General features: G+C 41.9%; 1 protein-coding gene across 1 annotated transcript; it reads right to left on the bottom strand.

The window, feature by feature from the left end:
- Positions 1–1,527: 1,527 nt before the first annotated feature.
- Positions 1,528–2,493, bottom strand: FAM110C (family with sequence similarity 110 member C). The gene has a single exon (XM_047098333.1). The coding sequence runs from the start codon at positions 2,491–2,493 to the stop codon at positions 1,528–1,530; it is 966 nt and encodes a 321-aa protein (XP_046954289.1).
- Between the last annotated feature and the right edge of the window lie 12,763 nt (positions 2,494–15,256).

Genomic DNA, 15,256 nt, shown 5'->3' with positions numbered 1-15,256 from the left:
TCACCTCAGTTCCAGAAGATAATTTGTGAAAAATACAATGTGTTGTTCTTCTATTTTTTAATTTACATTCTGTCTATATATTCAATCACATTCAATAAATTATGTGGAAAAACTTAAGTCACAATTCTTCTGAGTCCAATCTATTTCTCCTTGTTAATTTTCACGTCTGTGCTAAGGCCATGGCTACTCAGGGAAGTTATGCCCTTCTTCAGTCCATAAACATGTCTTCTAGTGGCCTCCCCACCATTCCGAAGACTGACACTGTGTCTTCACTTAGTTTATATCAAGGACAGACAAAAAACTTCCATCTCATGATTTTTTTTAAAAAAAAAATCGATAGCAAGTTGTCATTGAAGGGTAAGAGAAAAAAATACAGTGCAATGTTTAAATTCTTGGTTCTTAAAGAGAACCCTGAAAAGATACCTTCTCTTCTCCCTTCACTACCCCCAAAATGCCCTCACCACATGTGCCTGGAAGGAAGAGTAGGTGTCATAAGGATAAACATTCCTTAGTTCCTCAGTGAAAAATAACTTGAGAACAACCCTGTACTACTGGTGTCCAAGGGCAAGAAATTTATCTCCCATATGACCATAAAAGGCAAATAAACAAATAATCACAGCTGTGTGGATTTCAAAGACACCCAGTTATAACTGGGTCCAGTTCAACAAACTGATGTCCCTTCTTGTGAACTAAGACCCTCCTTAGAAAGTTCTCAAAACAGGGGCGCCTGGGTAGCTCAGTCGGTTAAGCGTCCGACTTCGGCTCAGGTCAAGATCTCGCGGTTTGTGAGTTCAAGCCCCGCATCCGGCTCTATGCTGTCAGTTCAGAGCCTGGAGCCTGCTTCCGATTCTGTGTCTCCTTCTCTCTCTGCCCCTCCTCCACTTGTGCTCTCTCTATCAAAAAAGTAAATAAATGTAAAAAAAAAAATTAAAAAAAAAGAAAGTTCTCAAAACAAACAAAATTTAGCCAAAGGGAGACCTTGGCAGCTAACTGAATGCCAACCTCGTAAGATCCTGTAGAGTCCTCCCTCTCTGACACGCTCAACGAAGGCCTCCAGGACCATGCACACACAGAGCCTTTCTTTCTGCTGGAGGGGAGTTGGCAGTCCCACCCTAGGGTTGCAGGTGGACCAGTAAGCTCTGATGCAACCTCGGGGTGCCTGCAGTTCAATTCCCACAGACCCTAGCGCTCTCGGGCTGTTGTCAACACAGGAAATAATCGCTCTCTGACTGAGCATTTCATAACTCTAATTTCTCCTCTTATCAGAATTACCATTCCAGGGAGTCAGAAGCAAAACACTCAAAAGAAAGGGTGCTGGGTCTGCAGGGGACCTGGGTTGGTGGCTCTTCCGCTCTTCAGCGGCAGTCCCTTGGAGGCACGAACCTCCGTGTCTCAGTATCTAGGGTCCCGTGCAGCGTTAGAGAACTGGCTCCATCCAACTCGGCCAACCCCACCAACCCTCACAGACACCCCTCCGGGCTTTACGGTTGCACACCTTGGGTCCAAGTCTCCCCAGAGCGCGAGCTGTCACGCCGGGCCCTGCAGCCCCTGGCCGGGCGTCTCCCGGGCTTTCTTACAGGTGTACAGCCACTTGATGATGCGGGCGTTCCTGTCGACGACCGACGTGGTACTGGGCACCTGCTCGGTCAGCTCCTCCTCCTGTAGCCCCTCTTCGCCGCCGCTGTGCCGGGAGAAGCCGCTGTCTGAGGTGGCGACGCTCACGCTTCGAACCTTGAGGGTGACTCGGTCCGACCCCGCCGAGAAGTTCTCCCTCCCGAGCGCCTCCACCACCTCGGGCTCCAGGCCGCAGAACTGGAAGAAGGTGTCAAATTCCGCCAAGGACGCGGAGCAGCGGGAGCTGAGGTCCGACTGCGAGCGCTGCAGCCCCCGGCGCCTGGCCCCGCGCAGCTCCGGGCCCCGGGGCGCAGCCCGGACTCTGCTGGGCGTCCCAGAGGGCGCGGGGGACGCCGGGGGCGAGGGAACGCCGGGGGCCGCGGAGGCCGCCGTGGAGCCGGACTCGGGCTGGACAGCCCCCTCGGGCCCGGCCCTGACCTCCCCTCCCACGCGGGTCGTCTCCGGAGGCAGCGGCGTCTTGTCCCTGCCCGGCCCCTGGAAGAGCTTCCTCACCAGGCCCCCCATGGAGCTGTGGGCGCCCTGTCCCCGGACGAAGTCGCATTTCTGCCGGTAGATGACCAGCGAGTCAGGCCTCAGAGGCTTCCGCGCAATGGCCCTGCGCGCCACGGCACCGGGGACGCGGGCCGGGGGCCGAGGGTCGCCCGCAGGCCCTTCGCTCGTCCTGGTACTGCTTCCCTCGGGAGCAGGGCCCGGGCCGCCTCCGGCCGGGCCCCGTACGTACTTGGCGCGGTCGGCCGCCAGCCTCTCCACCGCGCTCCTGCGTGCGGGCACCGCCGCGTCCCGCGCCCGGGGGGCCTCGGGGACCCCGGTCCGCCTCCGCTCATTCTGGGACGTGTCCGAGGCTGGCAGGGCACGCATCCTCCGGACTCTGCTGGTGCTCGGCGCCCCGCGGACACCCCTCCGCCTGCGGCTCCCGGGCGTCTCGGGCCAACTCCTAAGTCCGCGCCGGGCGGAGAATGGCGCCCAACTACCAGCCTGCCCAGGTCCAGGGTCTGAACTAACCCGAGTCCACACCTGTGGGCGAGCGGCGCCGGCCCCGCCCCGCCCCGTCGGCCCCGCCCCGCCCCCAGGCTCCGCTCCGCCCCGCCAGCCCCCACCTCCTCCCCACCCGGCAGCTAGGCTTGCAGCTCCGCCCCTCGCCGGGCCCCGCCCCTCACCTCGCCCCGGCCCCGCCCCTCACTTCCCTCCGGACCCCGCCCCTCACCTCCCGCCGGCCCGCCCCTCTCCCCCCGCTGGGTAGGCACGTCAGGTCTTCAGCAGCACCTCGCCCTGCACAGCCAATCACCGGAGGGCTGCGGGGCCGACTGCGTCTGGTGGGCTGCGCACCTAGAAGAGACTGTAGGGTGCGGGAAAGTCTAGGCTGTCTCCCAGGGCGGAGGAGCCGGGGGCAACCGAGTTTGTTCAGCCCCAGATATCAGCAGCCTCCTCCCTGCCAAGGCTGCCTTAGGTCACCGCTGGCTGCTGCCATTTCTGGCGTGGGGGGAAGGCAGAGGGACCAGGCTGCCCCCACCCCTGGGCAGGTGTCCTACATCCTTTGAATTCTTAAAGTGACCTCTGCGTGTTTCGAAACAACTTTGCTTAATTTTCTAAGCTCTACTCCTGAGCACGTACTTTTATCAGAAAGGAGACGCATATAAAAAGAAAGAAGACGAATCGCAGGACAGGGTTAGTGTATGTGTTAGGTAAAAAGAATGTGGACGCACAGCAGGGACCTGAATCGAGACCAGACTTGGTCACTGGCCTGCCATGGGTCGAACCCCGGTGGCCAGACCACCGGGTGTGGAGACTCGGGAAAATAGCAGGCTGGTGGCAGAGGCAAGGCTCCAAGGAGTTGGGAAAAAACCTGACAAAGTACCAAATAACTGCTGTTTTTTCTGTAACCGAGGCAACGGGGAAACTGGTCACCAGGGCAGTGGATCCGCTTAGGAATGCTAAAAGTGTAAGAGGAAATAGTTCCAAAAGTTGGACAAAGGACAAGAAATATCAGCTGGACGAGTGAAATGTCCACGTTATCTCTTATGTTAAAGCCACCTCCAAGATACGCTGACCTTTCGAAGTTGAGGATGAGTGTAACGCAGCAGCCCGTGAATGGCGGACAGGAGGGTTCCTAAGGTCTGGGGCAGATTTTGTTTCACCTCTTGAGTCCCAGTGGACACCATAAGGGGCTGGTAATGGGTCAGCAGTTGCAGCACCGACTGACCACCATGCCCTGATGATTGGAGAACTGCAGCTGGGTTGTGCCAAATGGGTCCATAGACCTTAAATCCCTGTGAGGCTAAATCCCATAGTCAGGGATAGAAGCCCAACAAGAAATCAGGTCTCCTGAGAAACAGACTAACCAGATAGTATCCTGGGAAAATGTTATACTCGTGGGAAAAGAAGGCTGATATACTAGGTAAGGGGGGTGGGGAGGGATAGAGTAAGAGAGAGGCTTGGAGAGGGCAGGTGCTGTGTTGGACACATTGTGACTACAGTGTGATACTCCTGCTTGGTGGAGAGAGCTGGTGCGAGCCCCAAATCCAGCCTTTTGTCTGCTTAGGCAGCATGGTCTCTTGTCACTCAGAGGGAAAACAAAAAAACAAAACAAAACAAAACAAACCCGTGTTTAATTGCTTAGTCCAAAGTGACTACCTTGTCTAATTTGAGGCTATAAGGTTGGTCCTCTCGGGCCCTCTGGTTCCTCATCTGTAAATCAGAACTCATTATATCCACTTTGCTAGGGCTTTTGTTAAGTCAATGAGATTATGTACATAAAGAGCTTGGCACTATGTCTGGTACAGAGCAAATTTTTACCAAATGTTAAATTTATTATTTTGGTGATGATGGTTATAAGTTAGTCAGTGTTTATCAAGTTTTAAATATAGTTAGTAAATTCACATATGAGTACTGAACCTATTAAGAATAAAAGTAAAATTACTATAAATAAAGTTTTATTTAAGACATTGCTATGGGACAAAACTAATTACATTTTTATGCATAATTCTCCACTTATTAAACAGATAATTTATTGGGAAAATAGAATTGGAATAGTAAGATAATAAGAAGAAAATTGTCTAAATAAAGTGTCATTGTTGCTCAACTGGTAGCTTAAACTTGAAGCCTAACTTCCTTCCTGGTATCACCTCACTTGATCTTAGCCAAAAGGCCGAGAAGCAATTGTTGGTATCACCTCAAAAGACTTGGTCACAGAAGGAAAAAGTGCTTACGGACCCAATGATCTACAAACTCTACCACTGGAAATTTATCCCAAGGAACATAGAAGAGATGCACACACAGTATGTGGATTTTAATTGCAGAGAAATAGTTGAAGTCAACCTACATTCAACAACAGGAGGAAGGTAATGTGTGACACTCCCATGCGGTAGTATTGTGGAACCATTTACAATCATACTTCTGCAGGATATTTTATGGAGTAGGCAATTAGCATGATATATGTGATTTTTTAAATATTACAAATATAGTAGCAGACTTAGATAAGTTTCTAGAAACGAAGCCTCCTGAGACTACATCAGGAAGAAATGGAATATCTGAATAGATCTATAACTAGTAAAGAGATTGAATCAATAATCAAACATCTCCCGAAAAAGAAAAGTCCTGGACCTGATGATGTCATTGATCAAATATTGAAAGAACTAATACCAATCCTTCTTAGCTTTTCCCCAAAAATTGAAGATGAGGGAACACTTCTTAACTCACTCTATAAGGCCTGATTACCATGATACCAAAGCCAGACAAAGACACTGCAAGAATGCTACAGATCAATATCTCTATGAACATCAATGCAAAAATCCTCAACAAAATACTAGTGAACAGAATTCAACACGATATTGAAAAAAGTATACACCATAACCAAGTGGAACTTATTCTTGGAATGCAAGGATGATTTAACATATGAAATTCCATCAAAATAATGTGCCACATCCACAGAATGAAGGGAAAAAACACATGATCATCTCAATTGATGCAGAAAAAGCATTTGACAAAAGTCAATACACTTTCATGATAAAAACACTCAATAAACTAGGAATAGAAGGAAGCTATCTCAACATAATAAAAGCCGTTTGTGAAAAACCCACAATGAGTATCATATTCAATGACGAGAGATTGATTTTTTTTTCTCTAAGACCAGTAACAAGTCAGGGATTCTTGCTTTTACTATTTCTATTCATCATAGTACTGGAGGTTCTACCAGAGCAATTAGGCAAGAAAAAAAGATCGAAAACATCCAAACTGCAAAAGAAGTAAAATTTTCTCTGTTTGCAGATGATATGATCTTATACACAGGAAACCATAAAAATTACACACACACACACACACACAGAATGAAAAGTTGAATTCAGCAAAGTAGTAAGATAGAAAGTCAATATATAAAAATCAAGTTCATTTTTATACACTAACAATAAACAATCTGAGAAGAAAATTACAAAAACAATTGTATTTATAATATCATCAAAAAATCAAAATACTTCAGAATTGAACAAGGAGGTTAAAGTCTTGTACAATGAAAACTACATTCCATGAAGAAATGAAAAACTACATTAATAAATGGAAACATATATCATGGAATAGAAAACAATCTTGTTGGGGGAGCCTGGATGGCTCAGTCAGTTAAGCATCTAATTCTTTTTTTTTTTTTTAATTTTTTTTTTTTAACGTTTATTTATTTTTGAGACAGAGAGAGACAGAGCATGAATGGGGGGAGGGGCAGAGAGAGAGGGAGACACAGAATCAGAAACAGGCTCCAGGCTCTGAGCCATCAGCCCAGAGCCTGACGCGGGGCTCGAACTCACGGACCGCGAGATCGTGACCTGGCTGAAGTCGGCCGCTTAACCAACTGCGCCACCCAGGCGCCCAAGCATCTAATTCTTAATCTCTGCTCAGGTCATGATCTCACACTTTGTGAGTTCCCACATCAGGTTCTGTGATGATGGTGCAGAGTCCGCTTTGGATTCTGTCTCTCCTTCTCCCTAGCCCTTCCCCACTTGTTCTTTCTCTCTCTCTCTCTCTCCAAAAAAAAATAATAAAATAATAATAATAATAAATAAATGTAAATAAATAGAGTAACTAAAAATAACCCCAATATTGTTAAAAAGTCGATACTACCCAAAGCAATCTACAGATTCAATGTAATGCCTATCAAAGTTCCAATAACATTTTTTCAGAAATAGAAAAGCCAATCCTAAAATTCATATGGAATCTCAAGAGACTTCAAATAGCCAAATCTTAATAAAGAAGAATAAAACTGGAGGACTCACACATCTGATTTCAAGAGTATGGTATTGCCATGAAAACCAATGGAATAGAATAGACAGCCCAAAAATACACTCTGATATATATAGTCCAATGATATCAACAAGGGGGCCAAGACCATTTAATGAGGGAAAGTAAAGGTTTTTCAACAATGGTGCTGGGAAAACTTGATATCCACATGCAAAAGAATGAAGTTGAACTTTTACCTAACTTCACATACACAAATTAACTCAAAATGGATCAAGAAACCTACATGTAAACCGAAAACAATAAAACTCTTAGAAAAAAACATAAACGAAATCTTCATGACATTAGATTTAGCAATGATTTCTTGCGTTTGATGCCAAAGCCATAGGTAACGAAAGGAAAATAAGCAAACTGGACTTCATAAAAATTTAAAAATTTTATGCATCAAAAGACACTATCAACAAGAGTAAAACAGCAACCCATAGAATGACATAAAATATTTGCCAACCATATATCAAATAAGGGACTAATATCCAGAATATATAGAGAAATCCTACAACTCAATAATACGCGTGCGCACACACACACACACACACACACAAACAGAAGAAAACAAAAAACCAATTCAAAAGTGGGAAAAGGACTTGAATTCACATTTCTCCAGGAAAGATTATGAAAATGGCCAATAAACACATGAAAAGATGCTCAACGTCAGAAATCATTATGTAAATGCAGATATCACCCACAGCCATTAGTATGGCTAATATTTTTAAAAAGGAAGAAAACAACGAGTGCTGATGAGGAATTGGAGAAATGGGGATCCCTGTGCACTTGTGGTGGGAATGTAAAATGTTATCATACTATGGAAAACAGCATGGTGGGCCACCAAAAAAATTAAAATAGAATTACTTTATGATCCAGCAATTCCACTTCTGGTTATACACCCAACACATTGAAAGCAAGGTCTCAGACAGACATTTGTACACCCATGTTCATAGCAGCCTTATTCACAATAGCTAAAGTATGGAAGCACCCACGTATCTATCAAAGGATGAATGGGTAAACAACATATAGTATATCCATACAATGGAATATTGTTCAGCCTTAAAAGGAAGAAAGTTCTATAACATGCTGCAACATGGATGGACCTTCACATTATGCTAAGTGAAATAAGCCAGTCACAAAAAGACAAACACCATATGATTCCACTTATATGAAGTACTTAGAGCAGTCAAAATTATAAAGACAGAAAGTATAATAGTGGTTTCCAGAAGCTAGGAAAAGGGGAGAATGGGGAATTATTGTTTAACGGGGACAGAGTTTCTGTTTTATGAGATGAAAAGTTATGGGGATGGTTGGTGGTGATGGAGCACAACAACGTGAATGTATTTAATACCACTGAACTATAATGTTATGACTAAAGATTTTAAAGCAAAATACTAGTTATGAACACATTCATTTACAAATAACCACAATTGCTCTGAAACATATTAGTTAATTATCTTCAGATTGAATACACAAATAGAAAAACCTTCGATGTGCTCATTCACCTTTCCTGTGACAATAGACTCTAGCTATAACATATGTTCACATAATGGTTATAAAGTATTTGTTTGATAAAAATAGCACCATAGCAATGAATTTCTTTTTTTAAACAATTTTTTTTAAACGTTTATTTATTTTTGGGACAGAGAGAGACAGAGCATGAACGGGGGAGGGGCAGAGAGAGAGGGAGACACAGAATCAGAAGCAGGCTCCAGGCTCTGAGCCATCAGCCCAGAGCCCGACGCGGGGCTCGAACTCACGGACCGCGAGATCGTGACCTGGCTGAAGTCGGACGCTTAACCGACTGCGCCACCCAGGTGCCCCTAGCAATGAATTTCTTAATAGAAGGTTACATATCTTTTTAAAGTTTATTATTTGAATCAGTTTTGGTAATATGTACTCCTTGCTCAGTTAATGAGCTAAGAAGAACATGGAGATTACACGTGGAGTTTATCAGTCATTTAAAACTGCAAAATAATAGTAATCCAAAGCATTTTGATTCCCATCGATTTTATGCAATATTTATCACCCATTGACAGTAAATTCCTAAAAGTCCTATGAAGAATATTCTTTAATTTGAAATTAAAGTAAAAAAAAATAAATAAATGAAATACTTTACAAATGCATGTGGAGAGTAGTAATGTGGCTAATGCTTTATAATACATGATGGTCCAGATAAAAATTAAGGGAATCATCTGCTGTTTTTAATACGTGTACATACACATGCATGTGTGAATGTGTGTATAAAATGAGCTGTGTGTGGGGCGCCTAGGTGGCTCAGTCGGTTAAGCGTCCGACTTCAGCTCAGGTCACGATCTCACAGTTTGTGAGTTCGAGCCCCGCGTCAGGCTCTGGGCTGATGGCTCAGAGCCTGGAGCCTGCTTCAGATTCTGTGTCTCCCTCTCTCTCTGCCCCTCCCCCATTCATGCTCTGTCTCTCTCTGTCCCAGGAATAAATAAACGTTAAAAAAAAAAAATTTAAAAAAAAAATAAAAAAAAATAAAATGAGCTGTGTGTTTAACATATACATATATATGGCTCAGGGACGCCTGGGTGGCTCAATCTGTTAAACGTCCACTTCAGCCCAGGTCATGATCTTGGGGCTTGTGAGTGAGTTCAAGCCCTGCGTTGGGCTCTCTGCTGCCAACACAGCCCACTTCAAATCTCTGTCTCCCTCTATCTCTGCCCATTTCCTGCTCGTGCTCTCTCTCTCAAAAATAAATAAACATTAATATATATTTCAATGGAAAGAACTTTGGAGTTAAAATTATGAAGCTTAGATCTGAATCCTGGGTATTTCCACACATAACTGAACGGAAGGTGTTCACATCAGTTAAACTGAGTCTCAGATTCCTCACCACTAAAATGGGATAATAATATCTCCTTTCCTCTTTTATTTGAATTTTATAAAATTCAAATTAAGTAGCATCTATAGAAAGGACTTTGGAAAATAGAGAGTGTTCTTTGAACCTAAGCTTCTATTGTAGGACACTTAGCTAAATTTTGTGCATAGATTAACCCAAGTTGCTTAATAATTTTGAATGACTAAATAAATAAATCTTTTAAACATATTATTGGTACAGTAGTAAGGTTCTGTTAAAGATGTCCATAAGTCACTCTCTGAATGTCTACAGGTGCCCCTATGCCCATTCATCCCCTCCTAATTAAGTTTGTTTTCTTCAATATATGAGTAATTAGGAGATATGCACTTATTTATCATGGCATTTTGTTCTCTGTTATGATTAATTATTGAAGCTCCCTGACATATCACACCTAACTTAAAAATCATTACATGATCCAGCCGGCGCCTGGATGATTCATTTGGCTAAGCACCCGACTTAGGCTCAGGTCATGATCTCGTGGTTTCTGAGTTCCAGCCCCACATCGGGGCTGCTGTCAGCCTGTCAGCACAGAGCCTGTTTTGGATCCTCTGTCCCCCTCTCTCTGCCCCTCCCCCGCTTGTGCTCACCCTCCAAAAACTAAACAAATATTAAAAAAAAATCATTAGCTTGTTCTATTCTGAGACTAAGTTAGGAGGATAGGAAAAGCACACCCTTCCAGCTGTAGTGAAGCATTTTCCCTACAGACAAATTACTGGACATCATATTACTTAATAATGGCTACAGTGCTATTGCTAGCAAAGTAGCTGAAACTATTCTGTCAACATCAAGTGACGGTTACTACAATAGTTCTATTTGGACACTATTTCTGCTACTTTATGAGCTAAATAATGGTTGTGATGGATTATCCATTAAATTACCGTTTATAACATTTTTATGTTATAATTTTATTTTATTACAATGAAAAGGTATATTTGGAGTTCTTTTAAATTTATTTACAAATGGACTTTGGAAACATATCCATTTGTAATATGCCTATTACTCTTGATTGTATCTTTTATAGCAAATGCATTGCATTTAACTACATATAACATAGTAATATTTTAAAACATTAACAAGAGTATTTGCTTTTCCTACTTAGGAGCATCTAAGTTGTCCTCTGCTCAATACTTCAGAAGAAGGAGATGACGTGAGAGAGAGAGAGAGAGAGAGAGAGAGAGAGAGATATTCAGCAACATATTTCCTGGCATTCAGGAATAAGCAGCTTAACCTTGGATAAAGGAGTGATTTTGGAGGAAGTGGAATGAGCTCAGTTCAAAAACAACAAAGCTGATTTAGGGTGGCAAATGATGTATTAAAAACCACTTTCCCTGGTTCCTTCCTACCTCCAGACTAGATTCAGAGAAAGAATAAAATCATGCCATTTGCAGCAACATGGATGGACCTGGAAGATATTATGCTAAGTGAAATAAGTCAGTCAGAGAAAGACAGATAATATGTTTTCACTCATATGTGGAACTTGAGAAACTTAACCAACGACTACAGGGGAAGCGAAGGGAAAAATAGTTACAAACAGAGAGGGAAGGAGGCAAACCATGAAAGACTGTTAAGTACAGAGAACAAACTGAGGGGTGGATGGGGTGTGGGGAGAGAGGAAAATGGGGGATGGGCATTGAGGAGGGCACTTGTTGGGATGAGCACTGGGTGTTGTATGTAAGCAATGAGCCACGGGAATGTATCCCCAAAACCAAGAGCTCGCTTTGCACACTATATGTTAGCCAACTTGACAATAAATTATGGTTTAAAAAAAGAAAAAAAAAGAATTATTAGAACAAACAAGACACTTAAGCAATATTGTTGGACATAAGATCAACATATAAAAATCTAACAGTACTCATATACATGATATACAACAACCAACTTGAAAATATAGTAGAGAAAAATATTCAAGAGATAAAACTAAAAAAATCCAAGGTATATACCTTAGTATATTCCAAGGAATCTGGTGAGGTAGCTCAAAAATACACAAAACCTGGATGTGGAATACTACAAAATATTTTTAAGGATATAAATGAAGATCTAAATGAACAAAGACACAACTTGCTCATAGATGGATGGCTAATAATATAAAAATGTAGATTATCTCTGAAATTAAAAAAAAAACAATGCAATTGGAAATAAAATCCCAACTTTTTTTCATAGAACTTGGCAATTCAAAAAATCATTTGCAAGAATAAAGGTCCAATGCACTATCTAGCATGGTAGCCACTAGCCACATGTACCTACTAAGCCCTTGAAATGTGGCTAGCCTGAATTAAGATGCAGCAAAAATATTATATTTTATATTAAGAAAATGATATTTTGTGTATTTTGGATTAAATAAAATATATCTTTATTTTTTTAATTTTTTTAATGTTTATTATTTTTGACAGAGAGAGAGAGAGAGAGACAGTGTGAGCAGGGGAGGGGCAGAAAGAGAGGGAGACACAGAATCCAAAGCAGGCTCCAGGCTCCGAGCTGTCAGCACAGAGCCTGATGCGAGGCTTGAACTCATGAACCACAAGATCATGACCTGAGCTGAAGTCGGTCGCTCAACGAACTGTGCCACCGAGGCGCCCCTAAATAAAATATATCTTTAAAGTTTTAAAAAAGAGTCAAGGCCCAAAAATAGCAGAATTTTTAAAAATTGAAACAAGGAGGACAGGATATTTACTAACAGATATTTAAGACTTGTTATAAAATTACTTACTCTATTATTATTGATAGAGTATGACATTGTTGCAAAGACAGATAAACATAAGTTAAAAATAGTCTTGAATTAGATATAATATAGGGAGCATTTAAAATTCGTGGGTGATAGGGGTACCTGAGTGGCTCAGTCGGTAAAGTGTCCAACTCAGGCTCAGGTCATGATCTCACGGTTCGTGGGTTCGAGCCCCGCGTCAGGCTCTGTGCTGACAGTTCGGAGCCTGGATCCTGCTTCAGATTCTGTGTCTCCCTCTGTCTCTGCCCCTCCCCGACTCATGCTTTGTCTCTCTCTCTCTCTCAAAAATGAATAAATGTTAAAATTTTTTTTTAAATAAAATAAAATTAGTGGGTGGTAAATGTTCATAATAGTTTAGGGACAACTGTCTTTATGAATAGAAAATTACTCTATCTCTTCCTCTCAATAAACAAAAAGTTTGTGGATTAAACTCTGATAGATTAAAGAACCAAAGTGTAAAAGTAAAAATATAATATTTAAAATTTTTATCAAGTGATTACTTAAATAAGACATAGATAATAGTAATAATAAGAGAGGCATTTCATAGTCCCAACACATCAAAATTATAAAAACTTATGTATTACAAAAGAACATGAAATAAAAGGCAAGTCACACAATGGGAGAGGATATGTACAACAGATCTAATTGACAAATGTTAGAATTCACTTTATGTGAAGAACCTCTACTAACAAATTAGGAAGCACAAATATTCCAATAGCCATATGTCAAACGATATAAACAGGCAACTCACAGAAGAGAAAATCCAAATACCTGACAAACATATTGAAAGATGAAGCCCGTAATAATCAGAAATTATAAACAAGGAAATATTTCACACTGTCGTGATTGGCCAATCTTAAAACATTCTGACCATAGTATTGATTTACAGATAGTGAAATGTACACATACACCTGCTGATTGGAATATAAATTGGCAGAATCACTTTGGAGAACGATTGCATAATATCTGGCAAATTTAAAGATGAAAACACTCTGCCACTTAACAATTTGAATTAAAATACATTTTTTTAAATGTTTATTCAGTTTTGAGGGAGGGAGAGAGAGAGAGAGAGAGAGAGAGAGAGAGAGACAGCGCACCAGAGGGGGAGGGGCAGAGACAGAAGGACACAGAATCTGAAGCAGGGTGTAGGCTCCAGGTTCCGAGCTGTCAGCACAGAGCCTGACGCGGGGCTCAAACCCACAAACTGCAAGATCATGACCTGAGTTGAAGTAGCACGTTCAGCTGACTGAGCCACCCAGGTGCCCCAACAATTGAAGTTTTGAGTGTATTGCCTAATTATAAACGTACTTATAAGGAAACATGACACATTTATGTGTAATAGAAAAAAAGAAAGGCAGCAACCCAAATATCCATTGGTAGGGAACTGTAATGATAAATTTTGAGTATTTATACAATGAATACATTGAAGTAGCTAACATGAATGAACTTTATTTATATGCATTGACTTGGATAAATCTGAAAAACCATGCTTTGTAAAAAGGAAATTACAGAATATTATGTACATTTTGATATCTTAATAAACTAAAAAGAAAGAGAACAATACAGTATTTTGCATATGCAACTAGTATACACCAAATCTACCCTAGAAGTTTCCTCTGGGGAGGGAGGTGGGACACAGGCTTCCACTCTGCTGCAATGTTCATTTTCAGGTATATGAAAAAATTTAAACGTCACTCTCTGTCACAGTTTGTTGCTCTCAGAATATGACTTTAGTATAAAATGTCCATGCATCATTTACTAGCTTCTTTTTTCTTTCCGTTGCAGTTGATATTGGTGGTGATACGGACAATTCAAGTGTCTAAAGAAATGTACTGGAGTGTAGCTATTATTGTAAATTTGAGTTTGGTGGTAGCTAAGATGTTATAAACAGAATTTCAGCATGAACAGATTGGGGAGTTAAAGTTTTCTGCTGTGGGAAACATGAGAGACCAAGGCTTTAACCTACAACAGCTGGAAATAGCCAGTCAGCTACATCAACACATAAAATAAAAGCATTATTGATAAGGCTTGAAAGATTATTTGGCTCAATATCAGGGAGGGCATGTGTATTACTAGAGTCTGCATGTGATTTGAAAAGCAAAAAAGTGAGCAAGATTTATAGTATTATACTGAGAGATATACTAACAGTGACAGAGCAGTGGTAGGATGGTTTGAAGTGGTGAGGGATTGAAAAGACAGAAGGCCAGTTGGAGAGTATTATAATTTTTTTTATTTTTTATTTAAAAAATTTTTAATGTTTATTCATTTTTTGAGAGAGAGGGAGACAGAGGATGAGCAGGGGAGGGGAAGAGAGAGAGAGGGAGACACAGAATCTGAAGCAGGCTCCAGGCTCTGAGCTGTCAGCACAGAGCCCGATGTGGGGCTCGAACACAAGAACCATGAGATCATGATCTGAGCTGAAGTCAGACACTTAACCTACTGAGGCACCCAGGCACCCCAAGAGTATTATAATTTTTATGAGGTACTGTCAGTGATAGGTGGATATGATAGTGGAGATGATGCTTAAATTTATAGGTCAACTTGGATGGGTCACAGTGCCCAGGTATGTGGTCAAACATTAGTCTGAATATTTCTGTGAGGGTGTTTTGGATGAGATTAACATTTAAATCAGTGGACTTTGAATAAAGCAGATTGCTCTCAATAATATGGGAGAGCCTCATCCAATCAGTTGAAGGCCCAAATAGAACAAAGACTGAACTCACCATAGCAAGGAAGAATTCTGCCAGCAGATGGCC

The sequence above is a fragment of the Lynx rufus genome, unplaced genomic scaffold (genome assembly GCF_022079265.1).
Source record: "Lynx rufus isolate CCGP_SWC_20201006 ecotype Redwood Valley unplaced genomic scaffold, mLynRuf1.p SCAF_47, whole genome shotgun sequence".
Lineage (NCBI taxonomy): Eukaryota > Metazoa > Chordata > Mammalia > Carnivora > Felidae > Lynx > Lynx rufus.
Note: the sequence above shows the minus strand (reverse complement) of the source record. Positions and strands in the feature narration are given on the sequence as shown.

Coding starts and splice junctions, on each gene's coding strand:
- FAM110C (XM_047098333.1), bottom strand. CDS start 2,493: ATGCGTGCCCTGCCAGCCTCGGACACGTCCCAGAATGAGCGGAGGCGG.